The 23,713-nt window shown below is 40.6% G+C and overlaps 1 protein-coding gene across 1 annotated transcript in view; it reads left to right on the top strand.

Annotated features, from left to right (window-relative positions):
• The window catches only part of LOC311284362 (uncharacterized protein), a gene marked incomplete at its 3' end in the record, with an annotated part of 32,748 nt that extends 9,771 nt beyond the window's left edge, over nt 1–22,977 (top strand). Inside the window, exon 2 of the mRNA XM_084399358.1 lies at nt 19,801–22,977. Within this exon, the coding sequence (XP_084255484.1) occupies nt 21,253–22,977 (1,725 nt within the window). The 5' untranslated portion in view covers nt 19,801–21,252. The remainder of the gene's footprint in view (nt 1–19,800) is intronic.
• Nucleotides 22,978–23,713: the final 736 nt, after the last annotated feature.

The following is a 23,713-nucleotide window of genomic DNA, read 5'->3' as shown; positions in this document are numbered from 1 at the left end:
GTGTAAATAAGAGAATGAATTGTTCTGGACATTGTTTATTTTTGTAATGACAGTCATAATTTCTACATGAAACAAATTCTTCTATACCTTTTTTTTTTTTTTTCAAATAAAATTGGTAAATGAAAATCATTTGTTCTATAGGCTACATAAAAGTACTTTTTCCAACTTTACCATGTTGACAATATGACATGACGTGGTTTAATGTAGCCTAAACAATGATTACCAAATTTCTCTCTCATTGCTCCTCATAACCACTGAAAACGGTCAAAAAAATCGAACCAAAAGTCAAATTATTATGGACGTTATCTGACATTAAGTGTTTCTGCTTCACATTTTCAACAGGGCAGCGGAGCGGCTGTGGGTTGACTCCACGGTTCACGATCACGATGGTTCACAAGTCCTAACGATCACCAAATTTCTCTCTCATATTGCTCCTCATAACCACTGAAAACTGTAAAAAAAAAAATCTAACCCAAAGTCCAATTATTATGGACGTTAAGTTAAAAGTGGTGGGTACAAAATGACTCATGACAAAATCTGGTGGGTACCCGTCCCCACCGAAATCGACGCCTATGCGCGCATCTCGTTGGTTATTGGTTGGAACACTTTATTTTGCCTTTGAGTGGTTGGTTAACACTTGTTGATAGCAATTGTTTTTGTGTACAGATCTCGGAGCCTAGGCTGCCTACAGAGACGCGTTTTTTTGACGGCCTGCTTATGGGGCAGGCAGCTAGCGGATCGTTAGGAAAGATTAGATGAATGTGATCATTTATGTTTGGGCCTTTTTTGGGCCTGAAATCGCTGATACAACCTTTAATGGCTACTTTAGCTATTATTACATTAGCTAACTACCAACTAACCAGATAACATTAACAAATTGACAAGCACTTACTGGGCAGAATGGCTCTTCAAATGACGGACGAAATTGGAGGTTTTCGTCTGGCTGTCCGCAATGTTAATGTTGCATGTCTTGCAAAGCGCTGTTTGTCTTTTGCCATCTTGTGAATAATTCTTGAAGCCGAAAGCGATGACCCTCGGTGCCCCTCCGGCTGACATGTTGATGTGATATCTGATCTAAGTGGGTTTGGTGTGCGTAAGGTACGAGAGGGCTTGACTGATGATAGTGTCGTGATCCAGTCATGACAACGCTATTCTCAGCCTGTGCTCCAGCTGGGTAATCAACTTTATTTTTTTAAATAATTTATATATTTTATATTCAAACTGAAAACATGATGTGATTAACACTCAGGTCATTCAAGTCATCGTGTCTCAAGTCAAGTCAAGTCCCGAGTCTTTAACTTCCAAGTCCGAGTCAAGTCTCAAGTATTTTATTTTTTGTCAAGTCAAAAGTCATAAAAATAGCGACTCGAGTCGAAGTCACCAAGTCACAAGTCCCCATGTCTGTTCAGTAGGTTACTTCACATTCATACGTGAATACTTAAAGTATGTAGTTTCGAAAATGAAAGTAACAAAATGTAGGCCTATTGTCACAATATAAACAAATTGTTGTCCCATACAGGGCGCATCTGAAGCGCTCGGACCGGTCTAGCCTACGGAGGATTGTTCTTGTCGCCTGGCAACTGTGACAGCTGCTGATGACGAGCGGGAGTAACGTTTGCACTGGACTTTTTTACATTCAACTGGGTTTTATATTCAAACAGGGTTGAAAACCTGTATGTTCACCATGGTCCATTTGTGTACATAATAAAAAGAATACACTAGCCTACAAAATCGTATATATATATATATGTGTATATATATATATATGTTCTGCCCATTGTCATGGTATATAATCGCCATCTAGCGGACATTTGCAGTATTACAGTTGTTATTTTTCCTGTACATGCGCACTTGCAATGTTGATTTATTAGTTTCGCAGCAGTTCAACGTGCAGCATACTGTAGATTTAATTCGACGCTCAAACTGTCTTTGCCCTGGATAAAGATATGCCTGTAAGTTTATTTACTATTTTAAGCGATGTTTAAAAGTGTTATGAGGTAACATAATCTTTCCTCTTGAAAAATAAGTTTGTGATCGATATGAAAATGTAAGGAAGTTTTCTATCACATGTATACGCACGTGCAGATTGTAATGCACGCGTTTATATGTATTTCAAACAGATTAATGTACAAATTGTAATTTCATTTCTTGTTTATTGTATTTCAGTTTTACAAATAAGAAAAAAGGATCACAGAAGTAAACATTCTGGAAAGGATAAACTGCTTCATGTGTGTTTGTTAGCTAGCTGTCTAGTTTCTTCAAAGTGACGCAGTTGCAAGGACAGCATAGTAAAAAGGCAACAACGCATCGGGAAAGATTAACAAGAGCTGTATTTACCATAATATGCTGCACAATTCTGTGATCAAAAAGTGAAAGATTGCACTTTGCATGGAATCAAGATGGATCCAGATAAGGATGCTGAAAAGGCCCAGCAAGCTTCTGAGAGGCGATCTCAAGTATCTGGCTCCAGATATTCTTCACGCTCGAGTAGATCATCTGCCAGTTCAGCAGCTATTCGTGCTAGAGCAAAAGCCGAAGCGGCACGCGCAGAAGTGTCTTATGCTGAAAAAGAGGCAAAAATTATGAAAGAGAAAGCAGAATTAGAAGCTAATTTGCATGTGCTACAAAAACAAAGGGCAGCAGTTGCAGCCTCGGCCGAAGCAGCAGTTTATGAAGCCGCAGTAGAACCAGAGGATCCACTTCAGGACTTCTCAGAATTAGCGATTCAAGATTCGGCACAAAGAACCAGTGAGTATGTGGAGAATCATTCTCTGACTGAAGATAACTTGGAACAGGTTCACATGCAATCTATATCTTATGCATCACAGCAGTTTCCAGATTCTACATGTCCAGAGTTCACTCCAAGAGCTCCTAGGTTTATTCCTCTCCCACAAAGTAACACATTCGATGTCTCAACACCAAAAGTAAGCATAAGAGACGGCGGAGGCTACAGTGCTCCACAACATCCCACATGCTATGTAAAGTCTCATGAATCCTCTTGCAGAGACTATCCAATGAGACCTTTAGAGACTACTGACCTAACGAAACATCTGATACGGCGAGAGCTAGTGAGTACTGGATTACTGACATTCGATGACTGCCCAGAAAATTATTGGGCATGGAAGACATCATTCCGCAGTGTGATAAGAGACCTCAATTTAACCGCCAGAGAGGAGTTAGACCTGCTCATAAAGTGGCTCGGGCCAGAATCATCACAACAGGTCAAAAGAATCAGGTCAGTACATGTTCATAATGCAGCACTAGGTGTTCAGATGGCATGGCAGAGAATGGAGGAATGCTATGGTAGCACTGAGGTCATAGAGGATGCTCTGTTAAAGAAACTGGAGAATTTTCCTAAAATCTCTAATAAAGACAATGTAAAGTTGAGAGAGCTTGGAGACCTTTTGTTAGAAATGGATGCAGCAAAGTCAGGAGGCCACTTACCAGGACTGGCTTATCTAGACACTGCTCGTGGAGTTAAATCAATCATCGAAAAGCTGCCATACAGTTTGCAAGATAAGTGGATTGCACAAGGCTTCAAGTACAAGGAAGATTACCGTGTTTCCTTTCCACCATTCAGTTTCTTCACCAGATTCATTGTTAATCAAGCAAAGATCAAGAATGATCCAAGTTTTTCATTCTCATCGAGTAGTAACCAAACTTCTGCAAAAACAGAGCCGTCTGCAGCAAGGTACAGCAACCGATCATCTGTATCAGTCAGAAAGACAGACGTGTCAACAGTGCATACACCCTTTCAAAGGAAAAACCCTGAAAAGAAATCCATTGAACCAGACAGTCAGTGTCCAATCCATAATAAACCTCATCCATTGGCAAAGTGTCGTGAGTTCAGAAGTAGACACATAGATGATCGCAAAAGGTACCTGAAAGAAAATGACATTTGTTTTAGATGTTGTTTGTCTACTCAGCATGTAGCCAAAGACTGTAAAGTCAACATAAAGTGCAAAGAATGCAACAGTGAGAAGCACACTACAGCACTGCATCCAGGTCAAGCTCCCTGGGTTACAGAACCGCCTGTGGGAGAGAGCCAGCATGGCGGGGAGAAAGAAGAAGCTACTTCGACAGACATTGTATCCAAGTGTACAGAAATCTGTGGAAACATGACAAAGCCCAGATCGTGTTCTAAAATCTGCTTGGTGGCAGTTTATCCTTGTAACAAACCTGAAAATGTTGTGAGGATGTATGCAGTACTGGATGATCAAAGTAATCGATCATTAGCCAAATCAAAGTTTTTTGATGTTTTCGGCATCACAGGAGAATCATTCTCATATACCCTAAAAACGTGCTCGGGATCTATGGAGAAAAAAGGGCGCAAAGCAGCTGGCTTCACAATTCAATCCATCGATGGGAAAACTCAGGTAGAACTTCCCTCACTCATTGAATGTGATATGATCCCTGATGACCGATCTGAAATTCCAACACCTGATGTCACACGGTACTTCCCACATCTGAAATCTGTATCAGATAAGATTCCAGAACATGATCCTGATGCACCAATCCTTCTGCTGTTGGGAAGAGATATATTAAGTGTTCATAAAGCACGTGAGCAAATCAATGGACCTCTTAACATGCCTTACGCCCAGAGACTAGATTTAGGTTGGGTTATTGTCGGAGAAGTCTGCTTAGGGGGAGCTCATAAGCCGACGGATGTGAATGCATTCAAAACGAATGTGCTATCAAATGGACGACCATCTCTGTTCAACCCCTGCACAAACTACATGAAGGTAAAAGAGACTTTCAGTGCTCCTAAGCAACATGATAGTACACATTCACTGTGTTATCTAGGCACTCCCACATGCAAAACTGAGAGTTTGGATGATAATGTGTTCGTCAGAACTCCTAATGATGACAAACCTGCTCTGTCCATTGAAGATAGTGAATTCCTTCAAATAATGGAAAAAGAAATGTATATTGATGAAACAAACCACTGGGTTGCACCACTACCATTTCGTTCACCCCATCATCGACTACCGAATAACAGAGAGCTGGCACAAAAACGTCTCCTTTCTTTGCAACGTTCCTTTCAGAAAAATGCTGAAATGAAGAATCACTTCGTTAATTTCATGCAAAAGATCTTCGATAATGATCAAGCAGAACCAGCACCTCCATTAAACCAAGATGAGGAGTGTTGGTATTTACCAACCTTTGGTGTTTACCATCCCCAAAAGCCTGGGCAAATCAGAGTGGTCTTTGATTCAAGTGCTCAGTATCAAGGCATCTCATTGAATGACATACTGCTCAGTGGCCCTGATCTGAATAACACACTTTTGGGTGTGTTACTGCGTTTTCGCAAAGAACAAGTTGCAATTACAGCTGATATACAACAGATGTTTTATTCTTTTGTAGTTAGAGAGGACCACCGAAACTACTTAAGGTTTTTATGGTACAAAGATAATGATACCAGCAAAGACATTGTGGAGGTCAGAATGAAAGTACACGTTTTCGGAAACAGTCCATCTCCAGCAATAGCGATCTACGGTCTAAAACGAACAGCTGATCAAGGTGAAAAAGAGTATGGAGAAGATTCAAAACAGTTTGTCTTGAGAAACTTCTATGTGGATGATGGACTCACCTCAGTGTCTTCTGAAGCTGAAGCAGTCAGTCTCTTGCAGAGAACTAGAGAGATGCTAGCAGAATCAAACCTCAGACTGCATAAATTAGCATCGAACAGAAGTTCAGTTATGGAGGCATTTCCTGCAAACGACAGAGCTAACGATCTAAAGGATCTAGTACTAGGTGTTGACCCTTTACCTCACCAGCGCAGTCTAGGAGTAAGCTGGAATCTACAGTCTGACAGTTTCACGTTTCAAGTGTCTAAGGAAGTGAAGCCATTCACACGAAGAGGAATCTTAGCTACTGTGAACAGTCTGTATGATCCGTTAGGATTTGCAGCCCCCATAACCATACAAGGAAAGGCATTAGTGCGAGAACTTTCTGTGGACCAATGTGATTGGGACACACCACTCTCAGCAAACAGAGAAGTTCAGTGGAGAGTGTGGACTGATGATTTACTTAATCTAGAAGCACTTAGTGTTCCCAGGCCATACGTATCAGTGTCACTGACTTCAACTGTTCAGAAAGAGGTATGTGTGTTTTCTGATGCTTCTACCATGGCAATAGCTGCTGTAGCATACCTCAAAATTGTAGAGGATAATGGCCAGTGTCATATAGGCTTTATTATGGGCAAATCGAAGCTGGCTCCAAAACCAGCCCATACAGTGCCACGTTTGGAGTTATGTGCAGCCGTTTTAGCAGTTGAACTTGGAGAAGTGATAACCAGTGAAATGGACATTGATCTGCATTCAGTGAAATACTACACTGATAGCAAAATAGTACTGGGATACATTAACAATGCCTCTCGAAGATTCCATGTTTATGTGTCTAACAGGGTTGTACGTATCCGAAAATCTACCAACCCAGAGCAATGGCATCACATTGCTACCACTCAAAATCCAGCAGACAATGCTACAAGACCAGTTTCAGTGGCTGAACTACAGAACACAAATTGGCTCACATGTCCAGCGTTTCTACGTCAAACCCATGTAAGTGAACAAGCTGAACATGAAGTTTTCAATCTAATCGATCCAGAATCTGACAAAGAAATCAGGCCTGAAATAACAGCCTTGGCCACAAAGGTGAATAAATGTCAGCTGGGATCTCACAGATTTAGTAGATTTTCCAGTTGGAAATCTCTTGTCAGAGGAGTGGCTATTCTTACTCACATTGCTAAAACTTACTCCAGTAGCGCACAAAAGGACTGTAAAGGCTGGCACTGCTGCAAAATGGATCGTACAGTGAGTTTTGCACACACAGAAACAGCTATAATCAAATGTGTCCAACAAGAGATCTTCCAGGAAGAGTTCAAGTCTTTGTACAGTGGCGAAAAGATCTCTAGTCAAAGTACTATTAGGAATCTGAATCCCATTCTTGATGAAGATGGATTGATTAGAGTGGGAGGACGCTTGTCGAATGCAGACATTACAGAAGGTGAGAAACATCCTCTGATCATTCCAGCTAATCATCACATAAGCACTCTCTTGACCAAACACTACCATGAAAAGGTAGTCCACCAAGGTCGTCACTTTACCGAAGGTGCACTGCGTACAGCTGGCTTATGGATCATCAGAGCTAAAAAACTTGTCTCTAATGTCATCAAAGAGTGTGTCATCTGTAAAAAGCTCAGAGGACTGCTGCAAGTGCAGAAAATGTCAGATCTCCCCAAAGACAGACTAATCATAGCCCCTCCGTTCACATACGTGGGACTTGATGTTTTCGGACCCTGGAACGTGGTGTCACGCCGCACTCGGGGCGGCAGTGCCGAAAGTAAGAGGTGGGCAGTCATGTTCACTTGTTTATGTACAAGAGCAGTCCACCTAGAGATACTTGAATCTATGTCCTCTTCAAGCTTTATAAACGCTCTGAGAAGATTTCTGTGTTTGCGAGGGCCTGTCAGGCAATTCAGGTCGGACAGAGGAACAAACTTCGTAGGAGCTTGTAAGGAACTCAAAATCAACTCGGATGATCCTGAGATTCAGAAATACCTTCTGGATCAAGGATGTACCTGGACATTCAATGCACCTCATTCATCTCACATGGGAGGAGTGTGGGAACGAATGATAGGAATAGCCAGGCGCATTCTAGACGCAATGCTGTCAGCAAACACTCGACTTACAAATGAGGTTCTTACCACATTGATGGGTGAAGTAACAGCTATAATGAATGCACGTCCCTTGGTTCCTATTTCAACAGACTGTGAGAAAACAGAGATTCTTACCCCAGCGATGTTATTAACTCAAAAGGCTTGCGCAGTATCAGCACCACCTGGAGAGTTCAGCATTAAGGATATGTACAAGTGTCAATGGAAGCAAGTTCAGAATCTTGCTGATACATTCTGGAAACGTTGGAAACATGAATACTTGTCTACACTTCAGACTCGAAGGAAGTGGACAGATGAAAAACCAAATGTCCAAGAAGGAGATGTTGTGTTGTTGAAGGACTCTCAAGTAAAACGCAACGAGTGGCCAATGGGACTTGTTACAAAGGTCATTCCAAGTACTGATGGGAAAGTTCGCAAAATTGAAGTGAAAATAATTAAACAAGGGACTGCTAGAGTATATCTTAGACCAATCTCAAGTGTAATTGTTCTTCTGTCATGTGAGAAATAACTTGATAAATTGGTAAACGTACAAAATGTGATTGTACAAACAAAAATAATAATGGTATAACAGTTTATACCAGGCGAGGAGTGTTCTGCCCATTGTCATGGTATATAATCGCCATCTAGCGGACATTTGCAGTATTACAGTTGTTATTTTTCCTGTACATGCGCACTTGCAATGTTGATTTATTAGTTTCGCAGCAGTTCAACGTGCAGCATACTGTAGATTTAATTCGACGCTCAAACTGTCTTTGCCCTGGATAAAGATATGCCTGTAAGTTTATTTACTATTTTAAGCGATGTTTAAAAGTGTTATGAGGTAACATAATCTTTCCTCTTGAAAAATAAGTTTGTGATCGATATGAAAATGTAAGGAAGTTTTCTATCACATGTATACGCACGTGCAGATTGTAATGCACGCGTTTATATGTATTTCAAACAGATTAATGTACAAATTGTAATTTCATTTCTTGTTTATTGTATTTCAGTTTTACAAATAAGAAAAAAGGATCACAGAAGTAAACATTCTGGAAAGGATAAACTGCTTCATGTGTGTTTGTTAGCTAGCTGTCTAGTTTCTTCAAAGTGACGCAGTTGCAAGGACAGCATAAAACAGGGTTGAAAACCTGTATGTTCACCATGGTCCATTTGTGTACATAATAAAAAGAATACACTAGCCTACAAAATCGCATATATATATATATGTGTGTATATATATATATATATATATATATATATATATATATATATATATGAAGACTTCAGATGCAAAAGCCTCTAAGTGCCATCTGAAATTCTCTTCTAAAATTTGTATTTTTATCAAGCTCGTGTATTTAATTTCAGTAATTGCACTTTAATGACAATTAATAGGTAATTTTCATTGACATTAAAGTGAAATAAGTGAACATAAACGTAGAAGCTTGATAAAAATGATCATTCTAGAAGGAAATTTCAGATGGAATTTAGAGGCTTTTGCATCTGAAGTCTTCATACATACATATATATATATATATATATGAGGCCTATGTAAGGTTTCTTTTCTTTTCATATACCATTGCATTATTTACGTAAGTTATCACCCAATACTTGAACAATTTAAAGTGGAATCCGCCAATTCAGGACGCAGCCTCTGAATAGGGACGTAGCAAACCAGCTTAATTTAGCTGGCCATAGTCTTGGCTAAGCCGAAAATACATGACTGGAGGCTGAAACATCCTCACCATGTCCTCCAGTAAAATGTAAAACATAAAAATGACAATAGCCAATTCTGGCTCCATAGCTGTTTACTCAATTATATCTAGGGTTGGGAATCGTAAGAAATTTTCCGATTCCGGTTCCGCCAAACGATTCCGGTTCCGGTTCCCATTCAATAAAAAATATTAAAACAACTAATAAAAAAATAGTAGTAAGTGAAAAATCCACAATCCTTTTTATGTTTTTTTTCTTATACTTGTCAAATGAGTTTAACAGACTGGTAATGTCAACAAATTCAACATATTATTAAGCAATTTTTGCAAAAAAATAATATTTTTTTCTGAAGGAAAATAAAAATATCTGCATTCTCTAGAATAATTTGGGACCTCTCCTAGCTTATTCTATTTCCAGCAGTGGAGAATACCTCTCAGAAGGGGTAGAATATGCTTGAATGTAAGATGTGTGTAGAACAGATTATTTTTAAAATCGTTTTGAATGATTAATTCATAAAGACTTTACTTGTTTCATTACTGGATAAATCAGCGCTCTAGCAGTTAATAAACAGAACTGCACGCATCTTGCGGAAGAACATTGTAGCCGGAGCTACTTCTCTCTATTTATGTCTATGACGAGTCACGCAGGCACTGTGCTACTCCGCGGCGGCTGCGATTCGCCAGTCTAAAGTATAGTCCAAGTATAAACGCTTATTGCAGGCTTAACGTAGTAATTCAGGATAAGACAAAAACACGGTTTGAAAAAAGGCATTCATGATGCACTCGCTCATTCTATACATTTTGTAAATTCTGAACACAAAGAAGGTACGGACTGCGTCTTTATGAATGTTTTGAAGCATCAGATGTAATCGATACACTCGTTATCTGAAGGCAGCGACTTTCAAAAGGTGATTTACAATACTTTAGTTGTTACCGTAGACATCAGTGTTTACTCGAATTAAAAACTTTTATCTCAGTACTTCTGTGATCATTTGAATATTTGTAACAGAAATATAGATACTGTGTGATTGTAAAGCCGTTTTATATTGACAACTGCTGCTCTCTCTGGGTCAACAACAGCGCAAACAGATTTGAATGTTCAGGGGTGAGGTTTTTGTTATTTAGGAATAAGATCGCGTGGGTGTTTGAATCGAGATCTTTTAAAGATTAATCGTGCAGCTCTGACTCTGAAGTCTGACTCTCTCTCTCTCTCTCTCTCTCTATGCGTTGATATTTGACGCAAAACGTATTTGAGTAGCGCGAGCCGCAAGGGCTTTTCAGTGCATTCATTACTATTTTAATATGAGGTGAGACGTCGCTATTAAAGGATACGCTTCCAGCACTTCCCCCACCAGAACCGTTTTCGGAACCGAAACCTAGGAATTTCACACGGTTCCGGTATTTTTTCAAAAACAGTACCGGTTCTCGGTTCCCAACCCTAATTATATCAAATGATTTATCAGGATGGCAGCTGTCCTCTCGCACCGTTGCTTGGCGCCAGGAGCGGTAATCGGGAACAACTGGTTGCGCAATTAGGAAATCCTACGAAGGCTACATGGTGCAGCCTTCACATTGGGACACAGCTCGTATCTACCGTCATTACCCTCACATCCTTGTCTGGTCTCGTCTTTACTTCTATGACAAGTTCTGCAGATCCTACTGAATACTCACCTGAGAAACTAACCTGTACTATCCGATCCATCTTCTGTCTGCCATCATCCGTTCATCGTCGTCTTCCTTGATCGTCTGCGGTCCGTGTACGTTTTGATAGTTTGTTTTTTCATTTGAAACACAAAACAAAATAACGAGAAACCACCTGTTTTTCGTTTGTCGTTTCAAACCAAAAACAAAGAAACGGTAAAAAAAAGAGCCGTTCTCCCGTTTTTGGTTCTGAATCCAAAAATGACAAAACCAAAATCAAATAACGGTCCGATTTTGTTTTTTTGAAATTCCTTTTTCCATTTTTCCGTTTGAAGATCTACATTGAAATATAGACAGGTTGGCCACGTGACCCGGAAGTAATAGTAAATATGGCCTATCAAAATAAAAGCCATTTTAGAACGGTCATAATATTCAGCGCTAACGTTATACCAGAGTAACGTTAGAAGAAGAAAAATCAATTAATAAATAGCCTTATATAAACCTGGACCGGAATAAATATGTTAGCAACAGTAGTTTTTTTTATTTTGTTTTTTTACAAATTTTATTAACATTTTGTCAAATTACAATTTTAACACGTATACGAAATTGAATCAATATACAGCTTCATATATCTGATCTTAACAAGGTGAAAAAATAAAAAATAAAGAAATAAAATAGAAATAAAATAACAAAACACATAGAAACATAAATGAAAAACACTTAGGGGTCTGCTTATGCATTAAAGTTAAAATAATGAAATAATTTGATTGTTTTGTTTAATTTGTTGTTCTTTTTTTTTTTTTTTTTTCAATGCTGTCCCAATATTTTTTAAGGTCTGTAATTTTGAAATTGTAAAAGGAGGGTTTGCTTCTTTGCCAAATCATTTTGTGCAGATAATATTTAGCTAAAATAATTAAGTTAATTACATATTTTTCATTGGCTGATAAATATGGCTCAGTGACTATAAGAAGTATTTCAAATTTGCTTAGAGAAATATTCTTTTTTATCTTTTGGGAAATAAATCTTTGTAAATGGGACCAAAAGGAAGCTACAAGGGGACAATCAACAAAAACATGCTCAATGGTTTCTCCTTCACAGCCACAGAAAGTACAAATGTTACACACAGTTGGAAAAAAAGTACAGATGTTTGCTTTTGAAGGGTAATACCTGTGAACAATTTTGAATAAAACTTCTTTGATTTTATTTACAATAATATACTGATGAGGTAGCAGGAAGATCATGTTCCATAGTTTCTTGACCAGTAAAGTCCATCGGTGTTTACAGGAGTACTGATAGGATCAAGTATGTTTCTAATAAAAGTATTGTTACATCTCTCATCTGTAAGTGGTATGCCAGAAATAGCAGGAGAACGACTGTTACAGATAGAGAAGTATCTGTCTGTATGCTCTGTCCTAAAGAAACAAGACTAACAGGAATAGACTCAATCACCATTTCGAATTCTTCTTGAGATGTATCAATACCATATTTTTCCATGAAGTGCTCATAAGAATAAAATTCATTTTTTGTATTTAGCAGATTGTTTACTGTATTCAGATTACTCATAAACCAATTATTCAGAAAGAGTGTTTTGTTTTTGTGTAGTATATATGCATTGTTCCAAAGAATACAGTTGTGAGGGGAGAAATTGTGTTTAAAGATAAGATTCCAACATAACAAGGTTTGTTTATGAAAACTGCTTAATTTCACGGGGAGTTTTCCTACCGAAAAAGGACATATCAATAGAAAGTTAAGACCACCAATAGTTTCAAATAAGCTGTTTGGAATAATATTCCACATACTATTTGGACACTTGAGGAATCTTTTAATCCAGTTGATTTTTATAATTTGGTTAAATGAAGTAAATGTCAGTACATTCAGACCACCTTCAGCCAGAGGGTTTGAGAGAACAGACCTTAACCTTGTCAGGCTTATTCTTCCATATAAATTTGAAGAGAATTTTATCAAATTGGGAACAAGTGGATTTTGGAACATCTAGAGATGAGAAAACATAAGCTGCTCTTGACATCCCTTCTGCCTTACTTAACAGAACTCTGCCATATATGGATAGATCTCTGGCAGACCAACAATTAAATTTGGTTTTGATGGTCTGAGTCACCGGGAGCATATAGGTCCAGAGTTTCTCTAGGATTTCTCGATATTTTAATACCAAGATAAGTTATAGTGTTTTTGAGCGAGATATTACATATTTCAGATTGGCTGCTGTCTTTTAGGGGCAGAATTTCACATTTTTTAACGTTTAGTTTTAATCCTGATACTTTTGAGAATTTAGATATTGTAGATAAAGCTAGGGGTACTTGTTCGATATTTTGCAAACATAAAGTAGTTAGCAACAGTAGTTTATTACAGCTATTTAATATCGTGCCTATCCAGACATCACCAGTCGCGTTTAATGAGCGCATTGTTTGACTCAATACAGTTGGTAATAGGTTAACCTAAGAACTTATTGTGTGTGCAGAGTTGTTACTATTAGCGCTATATTATATAATTAAATTTATATTTAATGTGGTTTCCACCGTAATGGACAGCGATCTGACAGCGATTGAATGAATACTTGTCAACGTGAATTCCCACGTGACGTCATGCGTAGGCCTAATAATATCCGTCCCTATCTCGTCTTTGCCATTCGATTGACACCCTCGTAAAACTTGTGTTGGTCCTCAAATATAATTTTATCCTAACGCATCATATCTATTTTCAAAAAGCCCAAGGACACGCTGTTACCTCGCTCACGTTATACAGTGCTAATCAGTCATTTAAATACTGCCACCTGCTGGTAGAAAGGGGGAACAGTTATCCATTATGGTGGAAACCACATTAAATATACATTTAACTATAATATAGCGCTAACAGTAACAACTCTGCACACACAAATTGAGCCAAACAATGCGCTCATTAAACGTGACTGGTGATGTCTGGATATTAAATAGCTGTAATAAACTACTGTTGCTAACATATTTATTCCGGTCCGGTTTATGTAAGGCTATTTATTAATTGATTTTTCTTCCTTTAACGTTACTCTGGTATAACATTAGCGCTGAATATTATGACCGTTCTAAAAGCTTGGCTTTTATTTTGATAGGCCATATTTACTATTACTTCCGGGTCACGTGGCCAACCTGTCTATATTTCAATGTAGATCTTCAAACGGAAAAATGGAAAAAGGAATTTCAAAAAACCAAAATCGGACCGTTATTTGATTTTGGTTTTGTCATTTTTCGTTTTTGGATTCAGAACCAAAAACGGGAGAACGGCTCTTTTTTTACCGTTTCTTTGTTTTTGGTTTGGAAACAACAAACGAAAAACAGGTGGTTTCTCGTTATTTTGTTTTGTGTTTCAAACGAAAAAACAAACTATCAAAACGTACACGGACCGTCTGCTCACCAGCCTCCCGCACCAGTCCTTCACCTGCACAGAGAAACACCTTGTCACCAGGCAGTTAAGTCTTCATCGAATCATCTGCTACCAGTTGAATTACCTGTGTTGCCTTCCCACTCTGGAAACAATTCCATTACTGCAATTAAGTGTTATTATACTCACTTACCTTGTCTGTCCTCTTCTGTTTGTGACAGAAGACCAGACCACTACAACGATAACCAAAAGAGCACTATGAACCTTTTCCTAACCCCTAACAGTCCTGCCAATCAAATCATCTCCATCTTCCAGGATGGTTATCCCATTGAGAAGTATGTGCAGGATTTTCTTGAGCTCTCCATCCAAGTATCATTAAATGGCAGTTCCATGAAAATCATGTTTTGGTGCAGTTTAGACGACGATCTTTATAACCAGGTACCAGCAACAGCTACCACTTGTTCCTTGGAGAGCTATATTGACTATGTACTGTGGCTATGTTCGTCCCTCACAATTGGTGAGGTCAATGAGGACACCACCACTACTCAGCCACAGGTTCGCTCCGGTCTTGTAACCAGGCCCTGACCATCATCCAGAGTTTTGTCCCATCATGACCGCCCTCCCAGAGTCACATCCCGTCATGGCCGCCACTCCAGAGCTTTGTCCCGTCATGGCCGCCATTCCCGAATCTCGTCCCTAGATGAGCGCCGTTCCAGAGTCTCGTCCCCTCCAGTCCCGAGGTGACTCCATCTCCAGTCCCGAGTCCAGAGGCGACTCCATGTCCAGAGGCGACTCCATCTCCCATCCCGAGTCCAGAGAGGGCGACTCCATCTCCCGTCCCTAGTCCAAAGAGGGTGTCTCCATCTCCCGTCCCGAGTCCAGAGAGGGCTCCTCCAGCTCCCACCCCGAGTCCAGAGAGGACTCCTCCAGCTCCCGTCCAGAGAGGACTCCATCATCTCCCGTCCCGAGTCCAGAGAGGGCGACTCCATCATCTCCCGTCCTGAGTCCAGAGAGGGCGACTCCATCATCTCCCATCCCGAGTCCAGAGAGAGCGTCTCCATCTCCCGTCCCGAGTCCAGAGAGGGCTCCTCCATCTCCCGTCCTGAGTAAAGAGAGGACTCCTCCAGTTCCCGTCCGGGGGGGGGGGGATGCACCCATCCACGTACACGGCCACGTAGGTCTTCCTAGAGACTCCTGCTTTCCCTGACACTGCCACGGAGGCCGTCCCCGAGACACTCAGCACTGAGCTGCCGGCTCCGCCCTGGTCCCCCAAACTGCCACTTAACCATTTTTTGCGCAAGGTCACACTTTTCCGGAGGAAGAAGTACTGTCACAGTGACCAGCTCAGTCACCAGCTCAGTAACCTGTCAGCACTACATTTCCCAGCATCCTTCCTGGTCCCCGCCTGCACTCCATCAGCCATCACCACACCTGTTGCAGATAATCACCTGGATACTGATTCCCTGCACTGCCTCATCAACACACCCTATATCTACCGTCATCACCCTTGCATCCTTGTCTGGTCTCATCTTTACATCTACGACAAGCTCTAAAGACCCTACCGAATGCTCACCTGAGAAACTTACCTGTACTACCTGATCCGTCTTCTCATCGTCGTCTTTCTTGATCTCCTGTTCATCTGCTCACCAACCTCCCGCACCAGCTCTTCACCTGCACAGAGAAACACTGTGTCACCAGCCAGTTAAGTCTTCATCAAATAATTTGCTACCAATTGACTTACCTGTGTCGCCTTCCCACTCTGCTTTTTCATCCATTCCTGCAATAAAGTGTTACCTTGTCTGTCCTATTCTGTTTGTGACAATATCATAATCTGTGCGATGCCATTGTTGCCTTTCTTTGACATTGCAGGGCATTCCAAATGAGCAATTATTGTGGGCGAAGTCCATTTCAACTGATATACCTGGTTTAGGGAGTAGGGAGCAGTAAACACTGCGTAGGGACCCTGTCGAATGGAACGCAGCTGTCTGTGAGACAGACACACACACTTGTGCACACAGACAGTGCGCGGCCGCATTGAGTTCTTTTTTATGCTTGAACAGGCAAAAACACACAAAAGTATGCCAAAATTTTCACTTTGTCAAATATCCTCATATGCAGTCTAAATCGAGTTAAAGTCTTAAATGACCGTAAAGAGTTGTAAGGACATCGGTATGAAGGTATTTTTGGTGCAAATCAACTGAGTGCCTGTGACAGTGGAATTTATTGTTGTAGAGAATAGCTACACATGTGTATCAGTAAATTTGAAGTCACAGAGAAAAATGTTTTAAGAGATGCAAACTTTTGTTTCTCTCTCCCACAAATACAACACAAAAGTTAGAACTTCTCAAGTTCTTCATTGCTGGTGCACAAATCCTATTCCACAAATCACAAATTAAAACTCGTACGCTCACATTTTTGCTACAGTTGCTACAGTGAATATGGTGCAAAACGCATTCACACACCCGCATCAAAAAATGTGAAGTCACAGACAAATTTTGCTCATTCACAAATCAGTATGTGAATTCATCCAATGAGAGTTGTACACATGTAGAATATTTTCTCACAAATGTCTTTTTTTCTTGGATATTTTTCTAGCACAAACAAAAGTACATTACTACAACTGCTTGAATCTGCTTGGAGTCTCAAACAGTTTTTCGCTTTGAAGGGACAAGTTTCGCGCGCTCTCCCTTTTTTTTTTGCACCATTGATCTATGTGAAATGTGGAGCAAAAGTGAGTTGTGCATCTGTAAAGGCAGTACATGAATATTCATGAGTTTTCCAGGCATGCATGTGGAACTGATCATTTTAGTTCACGCTCATCGTTTCTCAGCAGGTTTAATGGATTATTTCAAAAAAGGTAAAAATAGTTTCGGCACAAACTTTAACTACAAATGTTTATCGTTTCGTAAAGTTCATAATGTTTTTATTAGTTTGCACGTTTTGTGCATTCGTCAATGACTGAATGATTGCATACATTTACTGCATTTAGCAGCAAACTTCAACTCGTTCATTTCGTTGTGCTTTTCCTTTGTACCTTACAATGCTTTAAACTGTTTTCTGTTATCATTTGTTGAAAGTCACTGCCCATAACAACTGAAATAAACATGTATAAATTTATCTGTAATATTTTTTTGTAACCCAATATACTGGTGTGATGATCATTGTGCGTAGCGTCAGTTCTGGCAGGTCACGTTAGTCAACTCACATCAGCTGACTCTCAGTTTATCCACGTCTACCTATAGGAATATGATGCCTATTATTGTATACATATTATCAGCAGCTATCGCGTTTCTCAGGAGCTAATTAAATGGTGAAATTCGGCAGGCAAACCGCATCATCTCACAAGGAATCATGCAATCGGGAATTTAGCGAGGAATTTGTTCCCCACAAGGATTTCACCTCAGATTAATTCAAGTTGGTGAACTTGAACACGAGATTCGCTGCATTGATCATAAGCTGCCTGATTTGGAAGTGACCTCAGTCTGCATTGCTTCTGCATTATTGACATAGGACTTGATGTGATTCACTCTACATTCATCTCTGAAAGTCTTCATGAAGCTAAGCTAAGTTCCTTTTTAATGCTCATTGCTAAAAGCTATCAGGGTATTGACAACATGCTTGTTGCTAATGCTATCCATGTTGCTTGGGCTTATCTAGTCGTTTTCATTAAAATGCTCTTGCGCCTAGCATGAACAACAGGTAAGTAACGCACATAGCCAATTTGATCGCATAAGCCTATTGTGCGATTCATATTGGCTATGTGTGTTACTTATTTGTTGTCATTGGCAACTGCTAGCGTTGCAGATGCTGTGCTTTTAGCACTATGCAGCACAGATTCAAGCAGCTTGCTGTGATAGTTAGGAAATAACAATTCATGGTGCAAACGATTTAAAAATGTTATACTTTTATAGCAAGCAAGGATGCATTAAATTGATCACAAATGACAGCAAAGACATTTATAATGTTACAAATCATTATATATATATATATATATATATATATATATATATATATATTTTTTTTTTTTTTTCAAATAAATGCTGTTCTTTTGAACTTGCTATTCATAAACAATCCTGAAAATGATGCTGCATAATGCTTTCCACACTTCATTAAGCAGCACAACCATTTTTAACTGTGAGAATAATCAAAAAATGTTTCTTGAGCAGCAAATCAGTAAATTAGAATGCTTTCCGAAGGGTCATGTGATACTGAAATCTGGAGTAATGAACTCTGCCATCACAAGAATTTTTTTTTTTTTTTTTTTTACATTAAAGCAGAAAACAGTTTCACAATATTGTTTTTCAGATAAATGCAGTCTCGATGAACATAAACAAAGAACCTTACTAATACCAAACTTTTGAACAGTAGTGTATGTATTATTATATCAAAACCAGCACAAAGCACATTATGCATATTTATTTATTTTTTTGTTACGTTATTTTGCCAGTATGTATATTTGTAAATATATTTTTTGTGGACATCAAATTGGTTGCTTATTCTATTCCATAAAAGAATGTTAAAGGGATATTTCACCGCTGGAAAGATGAATGTGTATTTAAATTGGCTTCTTTATGTAGTAGAAATGTGAAATTATTTTAGAAGTTGGTGCCTTATAGACTAAGAAAAGCCAGAAATGTTTTTTGGCTCATGTTGATGAAAGACAACAACTCCCAGAATACACTTGCTTCGCTGCCCTACGAGGTCACTCCCAAGCCATGCCTACTGGTTACAGAGGGCAGTCTCAGAGGAAATGATACAACTAGGCTACTAGTTGACTCGAAACTGAAAAGACGCCATTTTATCTTGAGATCAAAGATCCGCCTATGGGCGGGTTGAAAACATGTGGAACTAGCTCCAACTACTGGCTGTAGTCTCTAGCCTCTAGCCAAAAAAAGCCTCCGATGACGCAAAATGACGATTTTTGCGTCATCTGAGGGTTTTTTTTTTCAGACACACAATACAGAAATCTCTCGTCTCAGGGGAACATGAGGGAGGGAAGCACGGTCATTCGAAAATACTACTGGGTTTCTACTGATACAAAGCTTAATGCTAATCGGTAAAGTACGCTTTAAGTGTTTTTCTCAATTACAGTAACGTAGTTGTACCAAATGTAATTTATACACTTTTGTCCATACAATTTTGTTTAATCCAAATTGTACTTGTTATGTAGCAACACATTCATGCTTGTGTGTGGTCTTAAATTATTTGGCTTATTTAAATGAACAAATTTAAATGATTCAGCTAGGTTTGTCATCCATAACATCCATAACAACCTTGGAGTTGTGATTGATGATCGATTGAACTTTACAGACCACATTGCTAGAACTGCCTGGTCCTGCAGATTTGCCTCTGTAATGGAAAAATTTGATTTTCATTGATTTTCAGTAGATATTACAAGGAATGTCATCTGTTTTTTATCATTTGTAGTGTTGTGTGGGAACGGTGAACTTCAGTTAGCGATAAATCGAAGCTAGCAGCAATGGGTCCTTTATCTGTGGAATGCGGAGTCCACCTGGACTGAGCAGTTCCAGCCCTACCTCGCACAGTTCAGAGAGAGGGACCGACCGCTATCAGGGCCAGGAGAACTCCACCGGAATTAAGTTAAAACAAACTCGGGTGGCAACAAAATCTCTGGTAAGAGACAGTTAAATTTCTTTTCTTTTGGTAAAAAAGTGAATGAACCATAGCGGCTGAGACTATTTCTGTGGTGCGGGTGCAAGAAGTTCTCGGGGAGAAATTGAGACCTGAGGGCAGGTCAAAAAGTTTCTAGTCTGAGACCAAGTTCTCGCAAAGTGATTTCAAAAGAACCACACCAGATTAATTAGGTGAACTAAAATCAATTGAGCGCTGGAAAGTGCTCCAGGGAAAGATTTTGTGTAAACCGTAATTAATTACACACTAGAAAGTGCTCCCCTGTCCGGTTTTGGGTGAAAAATCGGATCTGTTGGAGACCTCTGACAGATTACTAGGCGTGCGCCAAATTGGGAAAATCCACGGAGATAGTAAACAGCCCACTATGGGGTCATCTCAAAGCAAGCTTGCGAAATTTGGTACACCGGTTTTCTGGCAAATGAGAAAGAATTAAGGATAAAAATGCATGCAAGAAGTTATCAAATACCATGATTTTCCCAGGGAGGGAACATTGAGTGCTACAAGATTAAAGCTGGTATGGGAATCAGTTGAACAGGGCAGTGAAAAACAGAAAGGCTGTTGTGGTTGTGTTCAGCATGTGTGTAAAAAATGTGTACAAACAGTGAATTGTTGGCTGGAAGAGGCAGATAAAAGAGTCGATGCAGAAGGATCTGGCATGTAGGGAAATAGGGAAAGATGAGAAGAAATATAGTAGAAAAATGTATGTTATGAAAATAAAATTTCTTATAGAATTTCTGTAACTATTTATGAACGCCTGTTAAAGCTACACTGTGTGATATTTTCCCCCATCTAGCGGTGAAATTGTATATGACTACCCAGTGAATATTAGTTTCTGTTCCTTTCAATTTCGAGGGCGTTTTAACTCCTACGGTGGCCGTATTATTCCAAGATTAACATGGCTTCCGGTTCGACTTCGTCCAATTGCGCCTTTAAAACTAATCACCTGTGATCCGTCGCAGCACAGATTTATGTTACAAGGTAAACAATACTTTTTCACCATTGACGTGAGGAAAAGTAACACAAGTTATACTAGAGGTCGTTGTGGCGTTATGCACAAATTATGTTTTATTAACAAGGTTCGGGAAGAGCACGCTCAGATAATTAACACAAGTGGAGAGCACTCAGCAATCAATGGTAAGAGGTGTATATATACTCAGCAGTCTCACCTCATTCCATTGACAGCTTTTGCAGCAGTTTAGTAGCTTCTCACTTCTCAGCTCTGCTACAATGTCTCAACGTTCAAGCTCTTCCTCTGACGAAGCAAACTTTGCCAGGGATGCACCTGCGCATTCCACCGGTCCCACGACCATACCTCCTACGCTGGATGTTGCACCTGAGCACCAGGCTTCTTCACGCGGCCGCACACCGGCCCGAACAGCCCTGCGCTCACCAAGACGCCGTGGCCAGTCTTCTCCGGCCCCGGCAAGACTTCCATCTTCTTCTCCAGCTTCCTCCTACCGCTCGGCCGTCCCGACGATCCCACCTATCGGGAAATGGACCGTAGCTGGATTAAAACAAGCACTGGGGAATTCAGACATACAAGCTTCGCGAAAAATGAACAAGGCGGAGCTGTATGATCTGTACGTTTCCTTACAGTCAACTCCCAAGACGACCCACAGGCAGAGCAAAGCCCGTAGGGCCCAAAAATCGCCTGCCCAGTCACCACTATCGTCTTCCCGCACAGGATCCGGATCGCTTCGTCCATCAAGACGCAGCAACAGGCCTTCAGCGAGCCTGGGCCGCGCACCAGATTCCGCTATGGCACTCCCACCTCCCGATGAGGTCCAGCCCTCCACCATGGCTTCTGCTGCCACAGCGCAGCACTTAGCCGGGCCCAGCGGCCTCCCCACAACCACTCAGTTTTTTACTCCTGCTGTTTCTAACCCTTTTCCTTTTCAGTGGCATCCAGCTCCCGTCGCAGATACTAGCTCGAGGCTATCACCGATAGCAGCACAGGCCCAACCATTTCAACAGTCTCATCCAACAGGTTACAACCCCGCCCACTTTCAGTGGCCTGCAGCTCCAGTAGCTCAATCAAGCACGGGCCCGCCTCCGTTTGCAGCTCATTCACATAATCCTTCAATCCCTTCATATCCTGCAACTAACTTTCCTTTTCAAGCCACAGCAGGTCATCCAAGCGTGAGGCCGACATTCGCAGACCCGGCTTATACCCTTCCCAGCTCTATGTTGACCGTCCCACCGTCCAACGCAGTCGCCATGGAACCACCACCAGTATCCCAAAACATTCGTGCACAGATCCTATCAGGTGCGGATGTAGACCTTTCTTCTCTTCTCTCTCTACTCCCCTCAGCCGAACCTGACCACCAAATAGATTGCGGGGATTTCTCGGTCACCCTGAAAAACACAAACACTCACTCATCTCGCATTCTTTCATTTTCCGAGTTTTCAATTGCTTTTTCCCGTTACACTGAAATAATCTGTTCAGCTTTCCCCCACAGGCGGCGCAAACTGAATGACTACCAAGCCATCATAGCCGAACTCGCGCTGTCCTATGGGGGTGGGCACTTCTACACTTACCACAAACTTTTTTCAGCCAAAAGTGCCGTGCGAGTCGCACAGTGGAACCAATGCACATACTGGGGCGCACTCGACCAGGATCTCCACAGCAGGGTGTTTCTGGGTTGCAAAAACATCACTTGCGCGGTCTGCAGGTCAGTAACGCACACGACCACGTCGTGCCCGAAAGTTAACCCTTCCTCTCTTCCCTACCCAGAAAAAAGCAACGCTAAATCCACCAGCTATGTGCCGCGTGCTGCAACCACCAGTGCAATACAGGACTCTGCTTTTGATGAAAGCAGGCAGCCTTGTAAATATTTCAATGCGGGCAAATGCCAAAGATCGCGCTGCAGGTATATGCACATTTGCAGTTTTTGTGGCGGAGCCCATGCTCGCATTGTATGTCCAGTCTTCAAGTCTGTGAATAAAAAATAAAAAAATTATTGGGAGACTCCTGTGAATATTTCGCGCATGCACTTCGAACTAGCTCATCACCCGGATGCCGAATTTACTGATTATCTGCTGTCAGGTTTAAAAAATGGTTTTAAACCCGGCTTAGAATGCCCGCTTTCCCAAAACATCATATGTAAAAATCTCCAATCCACCCTTATAGAACCTGAAGTTGTAGACAAACTGATCAAAAAAGAAGTTGAGTCAGGCTTCATGATCGGTCCGTTCGACAATCCTCCATTTAATCTGTTTCGTATCAGCCCCATTGGAGTGGCTACAAGGAAATTCTCGGGTAAAAAACGTCTAATAATCGACTTGTCAGCCCCGCATAATTCCCCGTTCCCAAGCATAAATAGCTTGATCCCTCTCGACGAATTTTCGCTCAAATACCACGACATAGATCAAGCTATCGACAAGATCAAAATCGCAGGTCGGGGTGCTTGGCTTGCAAAACTCGACGTTACATCTGCTTTCAAAGTAATGCCTATCCATCCAGGTTCATGGCATCTTTTTGGAGTGCGCTGGCTCAGGAAATATTATTTCGCAGTACGTTTAACATTCGGATGCAAAAGCAGCCCGAAAATATTTGACATGCTATCAGAAGCCGTTTGCTGGATCTTGTCGAACAACTACGCTATTCCTTACCTCATCCACCTGTTAGATGATTTTCTAATAATCTCACCTCCCGATGCTATCCCAGCCGCGCACATCCTCACGGTAC

This window comes from Rutilus rutilus (assembly GCF_951802725.1).
Source record: "Rutilus rutilus genome assembly, chromosome: 24".
Lineage (NCBI taxonomy): Eukaryota > Metazoa > Chordata > Actinopteri > Cypriniformes > Leuciscidae > Rutilus > Rutilus rutilus.
Note: the sequence above shows the minus strand (reverse complement) of the source record. Positions and strands in the feature narration are given on the sequence as shown.